Raw genomic sequence first — 15,535 nt, forward strand, 5'->3', positions numbered from 1 at the left:
ATGTAATGACTGCAACAGTGAAACATGAAGAACATCCTTTGGTTCTTTTATGTTCAATTTTTGGTCTGAACGTATGGAAGGCATTGTAGCCCTGTAAGGCCAGGGTGCTTTCCACACCTTTGAACCATGTCTCGGTAACTGTGCAGATGTCAGCATCTTCCAAAGTGAGGAGTCCTTCCAGTAAGCGCTGTTTCTTGTTTAGACTCCTTGCATTAAGCAGCAGTACCTTGAGTTTATCTAGACAGAATTTGGTTATGTTGAGAGGTTGGTTATTTTGACACTGCCTAAAAAAGAAACAATAGGGCTGGCTAATGCCTTTGCCAGTATCCAAAAGCCTACAGGAGACAGGTGCGGACCATCTTGGGTCCCCTTGAACTGGTACCAGAAGCTAAGACAATTGTTTATTCAAGAATTCTGAACAAAGACAAAAATAATGGGGAAACAGAGGGTTGAAATACAGGACAGATTTTAGATAAAGTCTAATGAGCTAAGAAAGTTGCTAGATCAAAGGATTTTGCATTGGCATGCATTTTCTGAAGGATATGAAAACTGAAATTCATATGGCTGTTATTTAACAACTGCGTTCCTCAATGATTTGCCAGAAAACAGAAATTTAATGAGGAACAGACCAAAAATATGAGGCAAAAATCTGGCAATTCTTCAAAATTCTGGAGAGTTGAGAAGTACAGTATGTGTTTTTAACATTGGTCTAACCAAGTCTCAAAGCAACCCATTCAGAGGTGGGCATGGAAAGTCAATGTAGTTTGTATGGGAGCTGGGGATACTGCAGTCATTATTTCTTTAATTTTCCTCACAAACTTAAAAGGTGGGCACCAAAGGGCACTTTATTTTGCATCTTGGCTGGGAACAGTATGGTCATTATTTCTTCAACTTCTCAAAGTCACACCTCAGAATTGTGCACAAAAAGTCAATATAGCTTGTCCACGGCCACTGTTTTGTGTAGGAGCAACAAGATGAAATGCATTAATGTAAGTTTTCATGTTTTTTTTTCAGTTTCTTCGTAATTGATGTATATACAGGTCACTACCTTCTAGGGGGTGAGGGGAATGGAAGTATGCTGCACATGCACACCTCCATTTGTTGTTTCACTTTTGTCCTAGTTTCTTATCAGAGGGGTACAAAGAGGGTGTCTCTCTTCTGAGGTTTGGGTAGACGATACTTGTCGTGTAGATGTATGACAACAGCAACTTGAGATATATGACAATGCCCACTTATCCTTTCATTTTCATCACAGTCTAGCACCAGAAGGGTAGAAAGAAAGTTCTTTTTAAGGAGAGGTAGGGAGGAAGGCAGTCACTGCAGATATGATTCATGTGTCCTGACAAGCATTTTTCTTAACAGTTTTGGGGTATGTAACCACTGTTTTTCCAGCTTTAAACACTGAGCCTTGCACACCACTTATTTTTTTCTTTAAAAGAAAAAGAAAGTTTATTTCCTTGATCATGTTTTTTCTGGCCATCATTGGATCAAGGGTTGTGGACAAATGCTCTAAAGTGGACCTCAGATCATTTAGAACCCTTAGCTTCTGAGGCCCTAGTGGCTCCCAGACCTCCAGCTTAATTAAATTATTTTACAGACAATTATGAGAGTACAACCTTAGCTAGTTAATATGCATCCAAAAAGTGCAGGAAAAAGTTGACAAGTATAAAAAATGAACAAGCACTGGAATCTGTGTAGTTCCAACCTCACTACCACGAGTGTTGAAGAAAAAATAAAAAACAGAGAAAACTAGTGGTCTTAAAATTTCACTGATGAGCTCAGTCACAATAATTCCTAAAAATCATGAAAACCAGGTAGTGTTCCAAAGCAACAAGGCATTATTCGTCAGAGACAAGTGAACCTCAGTAACAAAAATCTGAAATATTTTACATTAAACATATCAGCTTTTATACACTTAGAAGTAGGTGTGGAAAATAGAAGTTTTGTTTAATTTTAAACCAGCCTATTCAAGGCAAATGGAATGATTTTAAGTATTTTTCTTCATAAGACAAAACTGTAAACAGAGTTGAATTTCTGGGCAAAAAAAAAAAAGTTATGAGCACATATGCAGTTTGTTGAATGCAGCCTAATAGTTTTATCAGTTTAGAGAATGGTTATTATAAACATACATGCCTTGAAACCAACTCAGAAATATGACACTAACTATACATTAGAGCTTAAATTTCCCCTCCTTTGTTCGCTGGCATGTATAAATAATTTAAGTTTTACATTTGTATGATGGATTTGGTATACTATGTAAAAGAAAATAACAAGCCTGAATGTCATTTTGACATGCAGAATTTAATGAGGGCTTCTCAACAAAAGAATGCAGCCATAAAAATGTATTTTCTTTGTGGAACATGGTCCTTGGTGCATCCTGCACTGCCCCTAAGGTATATAATCAACTTTAAGCTTTATCTCAGGGAAAGGGGATATTTCTCTGTCAGTGTGTTTTTTGGGGTACACAATACCACAGACTAGGGCTGACTGCAATAAGTAATTTGCTACAAGTCAAGTAAATAACATAACACAGGTGGTAATGTAATGATGTGTTACACATGTCCAGTCATATGGAAATGTTTCTTTCTAGTCATAAGTGAAAGAATTACTCATTTACATTCATAGATTAGTACTAAGCTAACTGCTCTTGCGAGCCATTTTAAGCTTAGCCAATTATCCCTTGTGGGACTCAAACCCAGCACCTTGTGTTTATAAGGCAAACACCTTAACCATTGGACCAACCTTTAAGCCACCCTCCCAACGTGAACTGCTTTCATTACAAAATGTGTGTCAGAATAACACTCTGCAATTGTTGTTTCAGCCATTCAATCCAGTACCTGTCTGACAAGAATTTCTAGCATACATGGAAATTAAACAACCTAGACTTACTTTTTTAACATCTTTGAGAAATATGATTATAACTTGTAGTATGTACTGTGTTTTCTGTGTTTGGCAAGGAATAAAAGCTGCAATGGACCTGAATGCAGTAAAAACCCACTGTGGTACAGAAATAGATCTGAAGCATAAACTGATGTGCTTCTAAGAAGACGAATACTGAGATACCATCCCTCTCCAGCTGTGGAATAAATAAACAGTGGATCTGAAGCAGTGACAATAGGAAGGGGTCCTCTGAATGTAATGATTTCTTCTAATCAATCAGCATGTGCATCCCGATTCATGTTAAGAAATATGGAGGAACTGGGGTGTACAGCACACACAAAGCAAAGTTCAACCAGGTCCATATCAGCTTTGCAAATGTGTATGGTATATCAACTGACTGTGTCATGGTGATGCTACCCAAGACCTGCTAAGAAGGTGACTGTAGACTGTACAGTTGTCTCTTTTTAAATGTATACAGAAAAAAGCTTACTTTAGTATAACTACTGACCTTCATACCACAGGTTATGAAAAGCAGAATGAACTTCACTACCGCAGTGAAAGCATGTAGCTGTGTGTGTGTGTGTGGAGGGGGGGGTGTCTAACACAGAGAGAGGTTGTGGGTGTTGACTGATGTGTGTACTTCACAACCAATTCCACTTCTGTATCTTCATACAAGTTACATTCCATGATCTACAGCAATTTGTTATTAGCTTTATTATGTGGGAGGTAAGTTAATGTAAGCACTTAAAAATGTTTAATTATATTTATTTAACTAAATTTCTTTAATGACAGTAGGCTCATTTCCTGTATTCTTTGGAAAAAGCTACTACAAGTACAAGAGAAATGCGAGTATGTGTTACTGTAAGTCTAGGCCAGGTTTAAATAACCAAGCCTTCCTTTTATGTGTTACTCCTCCCTCTTCCATTGTTTCACTTTCCTTTCAGGATTCTAGATACATCCATTTCTTACGTTACATATCCTTATAACTCTTTTGCAAATTTATGTTTACTGTACCGACAGTTGCCCAACAAACCGACAAGTGAATGCCTTTTAAGCTCTCAGTATGGTGCAATACATACTTCCGTGGCCTGAGAAAGAAGAATGTAAGATGTGGGCGACTTCCATATCAGCTTATGCTTACATTAAATGTTCCTGCAACCTCAGTGACAACACTTTGCAATCTTTCATGATGTTCCGACACGAGTATGAGACATTAGAAAGAGGAGCTTGTTTGTATTTTCAGTATGCTGCCCATCAGCTTGGACATTTTTGGTTTTTCATTAATATGCTTAGTTTTCAGCTTTTATGCAGGAGGAAGGTCTTTTTATGTCACATTCAAGTCTGAATGGTGAACTTCCTGTGAGTAAGGCTTAAGTGTCAACTTAACACATAATAAATCATAGGCCAGAAGTCATTGCCAGTGTCAAAACCACCGGTACTAATTCACACTAACCCAGCCAGCAGGAAGAGCTGGATATGCAGCACAATGTCTTAAAAGCACATGAATTAGCAGCCAGCAGAAGACATTTCATAAAGTATGTGAGAGGATTCTCTCTCCCTCCCCGGCAAAACTAAACTCAACTGTTTTTTATTACTGACCTTTAAAACAAGAAAAAAAAAACTCTCAGCTGGGGTTGGGGGGTTGTGGAAACAACTGGCAATAAATAAATAATTCAGTTTCTGGAAACATTAAGAGCTCACTTTGAAAAATGGAAACTTGAAGTCCTTTTAATCCAAGTCCAGCTGGCATTCTAGCTGTTGTACACTGTCCTGTCACTATCCAAGACAGATTTTCTGGTTTTCAACAGTTTTAATCTCTAGCTAAAACATTCTACATTGCAAATGTAGAAAGTCTAACAAACTTATTTCATACCTTTTCTAATAACTCCATTAACAGTTATGAATTTACCAAGTTGTCAAGGTAACAACCTTAAAAAGAAGAAAAACAATCCTGTTTTACCTTCAGATCACTTGCACTGTACATCACCCAGAGCTTGGCATTCGCATAACACATTTATTCTGTCCCATGCCCTTTAACGCAGATGTAACTGATGACGCCTTGCACTGTACTGAAGTAAGTCTTTCATTATTAGTTGTGTCTTTCGGCTTTTCCCGGTTAGGGGTCGCCACAGCAGAACTCTGGTCCGCTAATGATTGGCAGTAGATTTTTACGTGCCGGGTTGCTGGCCCTGATGCACAACCATTCACACATGTTTCCACACAGAAGACACTCTAGCTGAGAATCGAACAGGACAACGTCTTACTGTGAGGCGACAACACTACCACAGCACCACCACTGCAGTTTAATGTTCTAAAATAACCAACCAAGCACTGCCAGTTGAGCAACTCATCTCTATTCCAACACCAGCAAGTATTGTGCATTACAGAAGTTGTTTATGTGTTCTAGACCCAGTATGCAGTGCATCAACAAGCCAAAGCTGTCTTCCCAGTGCATATCTCAAGTCTAGCAGTTATCAGAGCTCTTAACATAAAAATAGACAATGAAAGAAGTTTTTGCTCTGGGTATTACAAAATTATGCTTTGCCTTCTTTACAACAAAGTTTTCATCCAGGTCCTAGCAGTGAGAATAGAACCATACATGTCCTAATGAGTACAGTGGGACACCTAGAGGCCATCTTAATCCCAGCAGCCAGATCAGGGTGACTGCCAGAGTTGTGTAATGAAGCAAAACAATGCCAACACAGTAAGCAAAACCATCTCTGTCCTTAATCGATGCCACAGTATAAAGCAGCAGTCTCTGTGTCCCCCCATTACCCCCACAAAAATACCCTTTCCAAAAACTGAAGAGATGAATCCAAGCAAGCCAGCAAAATTACTCCTGAAAAAGGAATCCAAGTGTAGGAAAACAAGAGATAATACCATAGCAAAACGTATTTATTAAAATTCTAACACACTTGTAAAGGCACTAATAACAAGATATGAGTACTTTCTGCTTTTCGCCTTCTTCAGATCTGCATTTACAAATCTAGAGCTCAGTTAAATACTAAAATCATCCAATAAAATTCAAAATGCATCATCACTAACATCATTTCCTATGGAAGTTACATCATCACTGACACAGTTTTCTGTGCAGACTTCTTCTGTCAATCACATAGGCAAAAGGAAGGCATGTCTAATCAGTGTCATCATCTTAGCCTAGGCTTCTAAGAATGGGTTTCATAGGTAACACTTCATTAAGTCCTGCTGCTTTATCTGCCCTCAAGTCAGCAATCCATTTAGTTTCTTCAAGTTCAGTTAGACCTTTAAGATCTCCTCTTCTCATATTGGGATCTATTAATTGTAGAGACATGAAGCAAAAAATATGATCTGTGTTCACGCTAATATGTTTATACAAAGCTTTGGTGAGAACTTTATGTTTAATATCCCTTATATGTGCCTGTATCCTAACCCTAAAAGGGCAATTCATTTTGCCAACGTAAAAACATGTACATTTCATACACTTGGCAACATATATAATGTTATTTGAAGCACAATTCACAAATGCTGGGGTTTTATATAGTTTTCCTGTGACTGGATGTTGAAAATTCTAGCCTGTTAAATATTGGCATGCCGTGTACTGTCCACATTTAAAGGTGTCATGTCTCTGCGAACATGTATGTTTCTTTATCACCTTGTCTCCACATAATAATTGTTTCAAGTTCTTTCTGATTCTTGGTATATCTCCTACCATATGTCGTATAGATTCATCAGATGTCAATATTCGCCAGTTTCTCCTGATCACATCGCATATTTGTTTGGCATCTTTACTATAAGTCAATGTGCATAGGATAGTATGTGGTTCTGTTCTTTTTCTTTACTATTACTATCACGACATATGTATTAGTTCTGTGGAAATATGGTTTCCCTTTGCTATCTCTTAGCCCTTGTATACTTTGTATGGTGCTATCAGTTTCTTTGGCTTTATACCCTCTCTGTACCAGTTCTTCTTTAGTTTCCATAACACTTCCTTCATAAACGCTTTTCATGGTAGTCAGTCTGGACTGTCGGAGATATCTGTTTTTAACCACCTGTGGAAATATGTGGCACGGAAGCACCCTTTTCTAAAGGCAGATCTGAAGAAGGCAAAAAGCCAAAAGTGCTCATCTCTTGTTTTTAGTGCCTTTACAAGTGCGTTGGAATTTTAATAAATACGTTTTGCCATGATATTATATCTTGCTTTCCAGAAACTGCATGGAGGAGATGGTATGGTCAAAGATGATGCAGCAGACAAACTGCGAAGACACTTTATGGATAATGACAGATTTCACTGCATTTTAGTTATTTAACATTTGTTTACCAGGAAAGTACGACTGGGACAGAGCCCATTTTAAGCCAAGGCCCAGGGGGAAATGCTCCAGACGCATGCCTTTGAAATGTGGGAGGAAACTGGAGCACCCAGAGGAAACCCACATGAACGCAGGGGGGGACATGCAGACTCCAGACAGAAAGCATGCCAGCCAAGAATCGAATCAGGGAACCTCTTGCTGTAAGGTAACAATGCTAACCACTGCACCACCCGAGAATAGTTCCTTAATGTCATTCCCTGAAAACTTTAACTGTGGTCCAATAATTAAAATGTCTTTGTTTTTTCTGCATCCACTTTTTATCATCACTATTGTATACTTCAGCAAATAAAATGCTAACAAGCTGAAGAACTGACACAGTGACTACAGCTGATAAAAAAGAAAATGTGATAGTTAAATACCAGTGCTGAAGGATGTTTTTTAGGAAAGTAATGTTTGGGTTATTTTGATGGGTTGCATCTCTAATTTCCTGGACCTATCATACAACAAGGGGTAGATGTTTTGAACATTCAGATTATTAGCCTGGAAAATGTCTGAAATGGGCACAGCAAATCAAAGAAACAAAACTTGGTGGGCCTGATTCCAAAGTGACCACTTACACTGAGAGCAGGTGTTTTGGAGTCTAGCCCACTCTGCAAGCCTGTTTATATTTAGCCTTACAAGGAAGTAACTTACACTGAGAACAAGTCTTTCAGAATCAGGGGAGACAAAATGACAGCAACTCTTATGGAATCTGGCCCAATATTACACTGTTTGAAACTGTATGTTCCCTTGTTATATCTAATGTGACAACCTAGAGGATACTCCCTGCTTTGTCTGTGAGAGGCAGCACATTATGAATATATTTTATTTCTTTCTTAGGCCCCCCTGACTTATGAGGATCTATTACAACAAAAATATGAGGGCATTTTTTTGGTTCCCCTATTAAAGCCAACAACTTGGAGAACTTGATCAAAAGGACCTTCCAATAAATGTAATCTCAAACAATAAGTAAAAAGGTCACACAGAAAAAAATCAGTTAAAAAACAAAAAGGAAATTCTGGCAAAGCTACACTTTCCTCTGTGTGATTCCTTAAACCTCTTGTATTAGAGGTGACATGGGATATATGTAAATTACCCCTTAAGGACATCAGGTGTTTCAGCTAAATGGGAATTCTGAATGTCCGTGACTTTTTCTTTTAAGTCTATTTATGGAAAATTTGAGGCCAATAAAGTCAAACCCCACTAGCTGTGGACATGCATGTTTCTGTCTTCTTATGGCATCATCAGCACAGCATAAGTAGAATGTTTGGCTAACATTTGGAAACACAGGTTTGTCATACCCATCTGATATCCATAAGCATTAGGGTGTCTGAAAAATATCCCAACTAACAAACTAAAACAATAAAAAAAATAAAAGGTCACACAGAAAAAACAATCATTTTTTGTGTCTGGTTAACAACCATGGTACAGTGATGCACTTCACTTACTTCCTTATTGCTATCTAATTCTCTTCCATGACTTTCTCTCTAAATATACCATAAGCCTGTTTTTCCCTCACTTCATATTGCAATTCCTGTTTGTATAAGACTAACGTATCTTTAATTTGTCTACAAGCTGTCTAACATTTCTCTAAATATTACATTTATTTTTTATTTATTTTAAATTTTTTTACTGGGAATTATCTAACTGGGCCAGGAGCCCATTTTCAGCAGAGGCCCGGAGAGTAAAGCTCCATTATACAGTAATTGTTAAGAGGTAAATATATGAGTCAAATGTAAAGGCTATAGTTTGAAGAGTTAACAGAAGATACAGTGGATATAAAAAGTGTACACACCCATGTTAAAATGCCAGGTTTTTGTGATATAAAAAATGAGACCACAATAAATCATTTCAAAACTTTTGTGACCTATAACCTGTACAATTTAATTAAAAACAAACAAGTTTGTTAGGGGAAAAATATAAAAAATAAAAAACGTACAATAAGCCAGTTGCATAAGTGTGCACACCCTTTAACTAATACTTTGTTGAAGTACCTTTTGATTTAATTACAGCATTCAATCTTCTTGGGTAGGAGTCTATCAGCATGGCACATCTTGACTTGTCAATATTTGCCCACTCTTCCTTGCAAAAGCACCCCAAATCTGTCAAATGAAGAGGGCATCTCTTGTGCACAGCCCTCTTCAGATCACCCCACAGATTTTCCATTGGATTTAGGTCTGGGCACTGTCTGGGCCATTACAAAACTTTAATTTTCTTCTGGTGAAGCCATTTTTTTGTTGATTTGGATGTATGCTTGGGGTCATTGTCATGTTGAAAGGTGAAATTCCTCTTCATCTTTAGCTTTCTAGCAGATGCCTGAAGGTTTTGTGCCAAAAGTGACTGGTATTTGGAGCTGTTCATAATTCCCTCCACCTTGACTAAAACCCCAGTTCTATCTGAAGAAAAGCAACCCCAAAGCATGATACTGCCACCACCATGCTTCACTGTGGGAATGGTGTTCTTTCGGTGATGCAAAGTGTTGTTTTTGCGACACATGTACCCTTTGGAATTGTGGCCAGACCATAACACATTTTCCCACATGCTTTTGGGAGACTTCATGTATTGTTTTGCAAATTTTAGCCAGGCCTGGATGTTTTTCTGTGTAAGAAAAGGTTTCTGTCTTGCAACCCTATCCCATAGTCCAGACATACGGAGAATACGGGAGATTATTGTCAAATGTAGTACACAACCAGTAATTGCCAGAAATTCCTGCAGCTCTTTCAGTGTTGCTGTAAGTCTCTTGGCAGCCTCCCTGACCAATTTTCATCTTGTCTTTTCATAAATTTTGGAGGGACGTCCAGTTCTTTGCAACGTCACTGTTTTCCCATATTTTCTCCACTTTTTGATGACTGTCTTCGCTGTGTTCCATGGTATATCCAATGCTGTGGATATTTTTTATACCCTTCTCCTGACTGATACCTTTCAACAATGAGATCCCTTTGATGCTTTGTGAGCTCTTTGCGAACCATGGCTTTTGCTGTAGCAGGCAACTGAGAAAATGTCAGGAAAATCCTGCTAGGACAGCTGAACTTTATTTGGGGTTAATCAGAGTCTCTTTAATTGATGGCAGATGTGTACTCAAGAAGGCTGAATGCTGTAATTAATTCAAAAGGTGCTTCAACAAAGTATTAGTTTAAGGGTGTGCACACTTATGCAACTAGCTTATTTTACATTTTTTATATGTTTTCCCCTAACAGATTTGTTTGCTTTTCAATTGAACTGTACAGGTTATAGGTCGCATTAAAGGTGGGAAAAGTTTTGAAATTATTTATTGTAGTCTCATTTTTTTATATCAAAAAACCTTGGCATTTTAACAGGGTTGTGTACACTTTTTTATCCACTGTAAGTGGTAAATACATGTATCAAATGTACAGGCTATATTTTGAATATTTAACATAGCAAGAAAAAAGTAAAAAGAAAAAAAACATATACAGCAATCAAAATGAAACTACAGTGGCAAAATATTTTTTTTGTCATATACCTTGTATCAATTCTTTACTACTGTTTATATATTGTCTAATTTGTTATAATTATTTAAACTGCAGATATTTTTGTTTTATTTTTGAAGATTGTAAAATTATTGTTCTTAAAATGTTTTCTAATAATTTCAAGCTTTTCTCCCCCAGCCTCTGCTGAAAATGGGCTTCAATGCAGTCGGACTTTTCTGATAATCAAATGTCAATAAATAAATCTACTGACTTGCTCTTCTTTCCCACACACATGTGCATACTTTTTCACATCTGTACTCATAGCTGGCCTTAGGCATAGGCCAACTAGGCGGTCCAGCAGGGGCGCTTTGCCAGGATTTGATTTTTTTTTTTTTTTGTAGTAAAGAAATGGTTTCTTTAAATATGTTGAATGAGTACAGGAAAAACTGAAGAGTAAGACAAACTGTGAGAAAAAGGAAGAAAAAAGTAAGCTGGATGGTACAGACCCAACGAGGGGCATCGGATGGCGAGGGAAGGTGCTGTGGAGCCCTTTTGCCTATGGCACCAGTCGCGGTTCTCAAATAAAAAGGTCAAAATAATTCTCAGATCTAGTAGACAGGGATGTGGGAAAAAGTTTTCATCAAACAATATGATTTTTCCATTAAGTTAAATATAAAGTAAAGCCAGTCAAAACTACAGGATGTGAACTTAAGGAGCGTATACATTACAAAATTGGATACAGTCCCAGAAATTTCGCAACTAATATGTAGAAAGGTTATGCCAAATAGTTTTTGCCAGCATAGGGGTTTTGCTGTCAAATGTGATGCCAACAACTGCTGCCAACTGACAAACCATGATGCTGGAAGGCATAGCTCTAACAGGATAAAGCTAAGTGGCCATTGATCTTTTCCCTTCTTCCAGAGGGGACTGAGGGGCATTAACTATGGCCAGACATTGCAAATACCATTCAAGAAGTCTGAAGGAGAATGCGTTTTCCAACAAATATATTTGGTAGCATGCTTTTCTACATATGACTAACATTAGTGCATAATGTATCACTAACATGGGGAACGGGCAAAAGTAAAAATGGTTGCTATTTTATACTGATCCCCTGGGTGAGAGGGATCAAGTTCACCATCTAGTTACGATGTCTGTGTTTTTGATACACTTATCAACCAGGTGATCTTTTTTTTAATTAAAAGGCCATGGGAAATGAGAAGATGAAGAAACATACTGTTCTGTTAAGCACAAAATTATTCTGTCACAGAGATGGGTAAGAAAGAAGATGGAAATTGTAAGGTGGAATCATATCAGTTTTTAGTTTTGAAACCCAAATGTGGTTTTATATCCTCATACTTGGAATTTCAGATTTTAATTCTTTCAAAGAATAAACAGAATTATCTCCTGTTTTTCTTAGAAAACCATGTTCTATATGCAGTGTTCACTATTTAGTTGGTTAAGTACACATACCGATAATCAGCATACCACATTAACCATGTTGTGTTCTTCATCAAAAAATGTCTCCATATAGGCAAACAAATTACTACTTGCTGTGCCTTCAAACAAGACCTTGATCAGGTCTGTGCATTCAGACTCTTTTACAACAACTGTAAACAAACAAGGCTACAAGTACTTGTACAGGAAGGAACTGATTATGAGGTGCAAACACGTCCGAAAAACATTAATGATTCTTATCGATACTACCAAGGTAACTACATATCCATTCATGTTACTGCTATCATGTCATCTCACACCTCCTAAAATACACTCCTCTCATATAAATAAGATGGACAATGTGCACACACAAAATGAACACGACAAGGTAACCTGAGGTGGAGCACAGTGACATCAGGATCACTGTTCATGGCTCTAGTTGCTTACAAAACTTGAAAGAACTTTGTGTATTACATTCCTGCCCATAAAACACACATGTATACATAAGCTTGCGAGTGCATGCTCACAGATACACATACACACACACACAGACACACAGACACACACACACACACACACACACACACACACACACACACACACACACACACACACACAGACACACACACACACACACACGCGCAAACAAAGCAGCTCATGACTCCTCTTTTGGCAGTCTGCCTTTTGTCTAAAGACTCTGAACATTTGTGCAATTGTATCCACTGGCCCACTTCTGACTTTGAACTAACTAATAACTACCATTGTGACAGGAGTAGCATGTTGAGTCATAACGGCTATAGTATATTTTGTGTTAAAAAGGGGAGAAGAAAAACAGTGATTGTAAAGTCAAATCAAAAGCATGTATTTTACGTCTCTAACTGTGGATGTTTCAACTGTATCTGTTAGTAAACTGTGATTTGGTAAGAGCTTGAAAACCATACCTTTCTTCCATAAGCTTCCTAATAGATGCAACCGAAGGCCCGGAGCCCAGATGTGTGTAATAAGGCCCTTCATCTTTCTCAAGGATTTGTTCTGTAAAAACAAAAGATGCAATTGTTCTGATTACAACAGAAGGAATAAAACGAAAGAAGCAAACTATGTGATTTTTAAAATCATTGCAAAGGTTGTCACACAGAATGCTGATACTACCTGCTAGTTCATTGGTTTATAGGTTCATAGTTAAGTACTAGACAAGGTGCCCTTGTTGGGCATTTAAAGCTAGCCAATTTCCCTCAAGGGTGATAATCAAACCCTGTAGCCTGTGTCTGTGAGGTAAACACCTTAGCCATTATGCCAACCCCAAGTTGCTTGCAATTGCTTGCTTCCTTAATATACTTTCTTATCGCCATATTAGATTTAGTACTTACAAAAACACTCTGTAGTTAAAGCTAAAATTACATGCTTGTTACCTTTTATATAAGTTTTCTTATGAGCTTTCCTTGGCAATACAATCTTGAGTCTCACCTCTCTTTATCTTGAGCTCTCTTTCACCCCTCATTTTATCCCACTACCCAGCACTTTTTGACCCTTCCTACACCCACCTGCTCCCTGCTCTTCCTCCATCCTTGCTCTACCCATTTAGTGCTTACCATCAAACCACCCTATAAAGTCACTGTAACCTATGAAATGTAGAATAAAGTCTATACGTATAAGTACATATACCCAGATCTTATTAGGACAGCTAAATGTTTACATTAGACACGTCACAAGTAATTTATTATGCCCACAAATACTTCATTCTATTTTTGTTTCTTTTTTATGCTGGGTATTATGCCTCTCACCTATCCATATTTTTGCAGAATATCCAGATTTTTGCCTCTGGTCTGTTCCTCATAAAACGTTTTTGTTTTCTGGTAAATCACTGATGACTGAAACCAGTAAATAATGGAAAACATTAAAATTTCAGACGTCTTATCTTTCAGAAAATACATGCTAACACAAATAGTGCAATTTTAGCAACTAAGTTTATAGGAACAATACTTAAAGTATGTCCTTTATTTTTGGCATTTGTCCTCCCACTATTTAGGCTTTGTCCAGACTTCTTACACTAAGAGTTTGAAACGTATGCTGGTATAGCATTTTTACTTTGCCAGTGTACTGTAAATGACTACTTTGCATACTGCAACTTCCTACTTTGTTTTAACTGGCTAAGCTTAAAATCGTCCACCTTGAATCAGTGTTTCAGTCCAATAAGCAAATGGCAAATAAATAAAATTAAATAAATACATTTAAAGATGTTCAGCTAAAGCAGCTCTCGATGCCAAGGGGTTAAACCCAAAACCACACTTTTCAAATGTACAAATGTTTGCAGAATGTCCAGATTTTTGCATCATATATCTGGACTATTCTTCAAAGAATTTATCATCTTCTGGCAAATCATTTAGGACTGAAGTCACTAAACAATGATAGATATTTGAGTTTCAGATGTCATATCCTTCAGAAAATGCATGTTAATGCAAAAAATGTCATTCTAACAATTTCATAAGTTTATAAAAGCAATATGGTGAAGACAGTTATCTTGGTTATACGTACAGTCACAGCCTTGTAACTGGCAAAACTTGGTGGTAGTCTTAAAGTTAGGATAACAGAGTCAACAAATTATCTGCAACAAACTACCGAGATTCACATCATGAATGAAACTATATGTAAAATCTCACCTTTATGTTGGCCATCTCTCCCCACAATTATTTTTGGTTTTGTCCAGAATTCTTGGACTAAGAAGTTACAAGGTATGATCAGAACTCATTGATATTAGGAGAAGAGAATAAAAGCACGCCAGAACTTTTAGGGCTTACTTAATGTGACTGGTGTGTGCAGCTGAAGCCACGTTAAAGTCATGATGATTACAGTTACTGCAAATATATATGTGAGGAAAAAGCGTCAGGACCAGCTGAAGTTTGAGCAATGCCAAGACTAAAGAGTGTATAAAATGATGTTAACAACATTGTACTAATCAGCTCACATCTTTGCTCAATGCCGAGCCAGACCCACGTCTCTACAATGGTCTTCTCTAGTTCAGAAAACAGAGTAAACACATCCTGTAATTTGCAATGCACATTGTGTTTGGGGTTTTAGAAGTCAGGCATAAAATCTCACAATGCATTAGAAAAGGAAGCATTACAAGTTCAGATACATCCCAGCTCCTGGCAAATGCAGACAAACATGGTTCAAGGAGCACAAAGGAGGACATCCCATAGCATGCCAGGCTGTTGCTCATCCTAAATTAGCAACAGTCCTACTCATATCTGTAATGACATCAAATTATGTAAAATACACACATCTTCAACGTGCCTGTGAGTCCCTCAGGAGCAGAACAAATGCATGACACAAGTGTTCCACAAACTAGAAGAGATCATGTGGCACAGACGGTTCAGAATACAGAAGCATATCTCTCTGCATAAAAACATGTTCTACACCTGTACAAACTCCTCCTCCATCTGCTATTCACAGGAAATGTAAGCGAGGGAG

The 15,535-nt window shown here is 37.6% G+C and overlaps 1 protein-coding gene across 1 annotated transcript in view; it reads right to left on the reverse strand.

Annotated features, from left to right (window-relative positions):
• TET3 (tet methylcytosine dioxygenase 3) overlaps window positions 1-15,535 on the reverse strand; it is a 437,758-nt gene that overhangs the window by 96,892 nt on the left and 325,331 nt on the right. Inside the window, exon 5 of the mRNA XM_044082118.1 lies at window positions 13,009-13,099. Within this exon, the coding sequence (XP_043938053.1) occupies window positions 13,009-13,099 (91 nt within the window). The remainder of the gene's footprint in view (window positions 1-13,008; window positions 13,100-15,535) is intronic.

Source organism: Protopterus annectens, chromosome 9.part0 (genome assembly GCF_019279795.1).
Source record: "Protopterus annectens isolate FY-2018-M chromosome 9.part0, PAN1.0, whole genome shotgun sequence".
Taxonomy (NCBI): Eukaryota; Metazoa; Chordata; order Ceratodontiformes; family Protopteridae; genus Protopterus; species Protopterus annectens.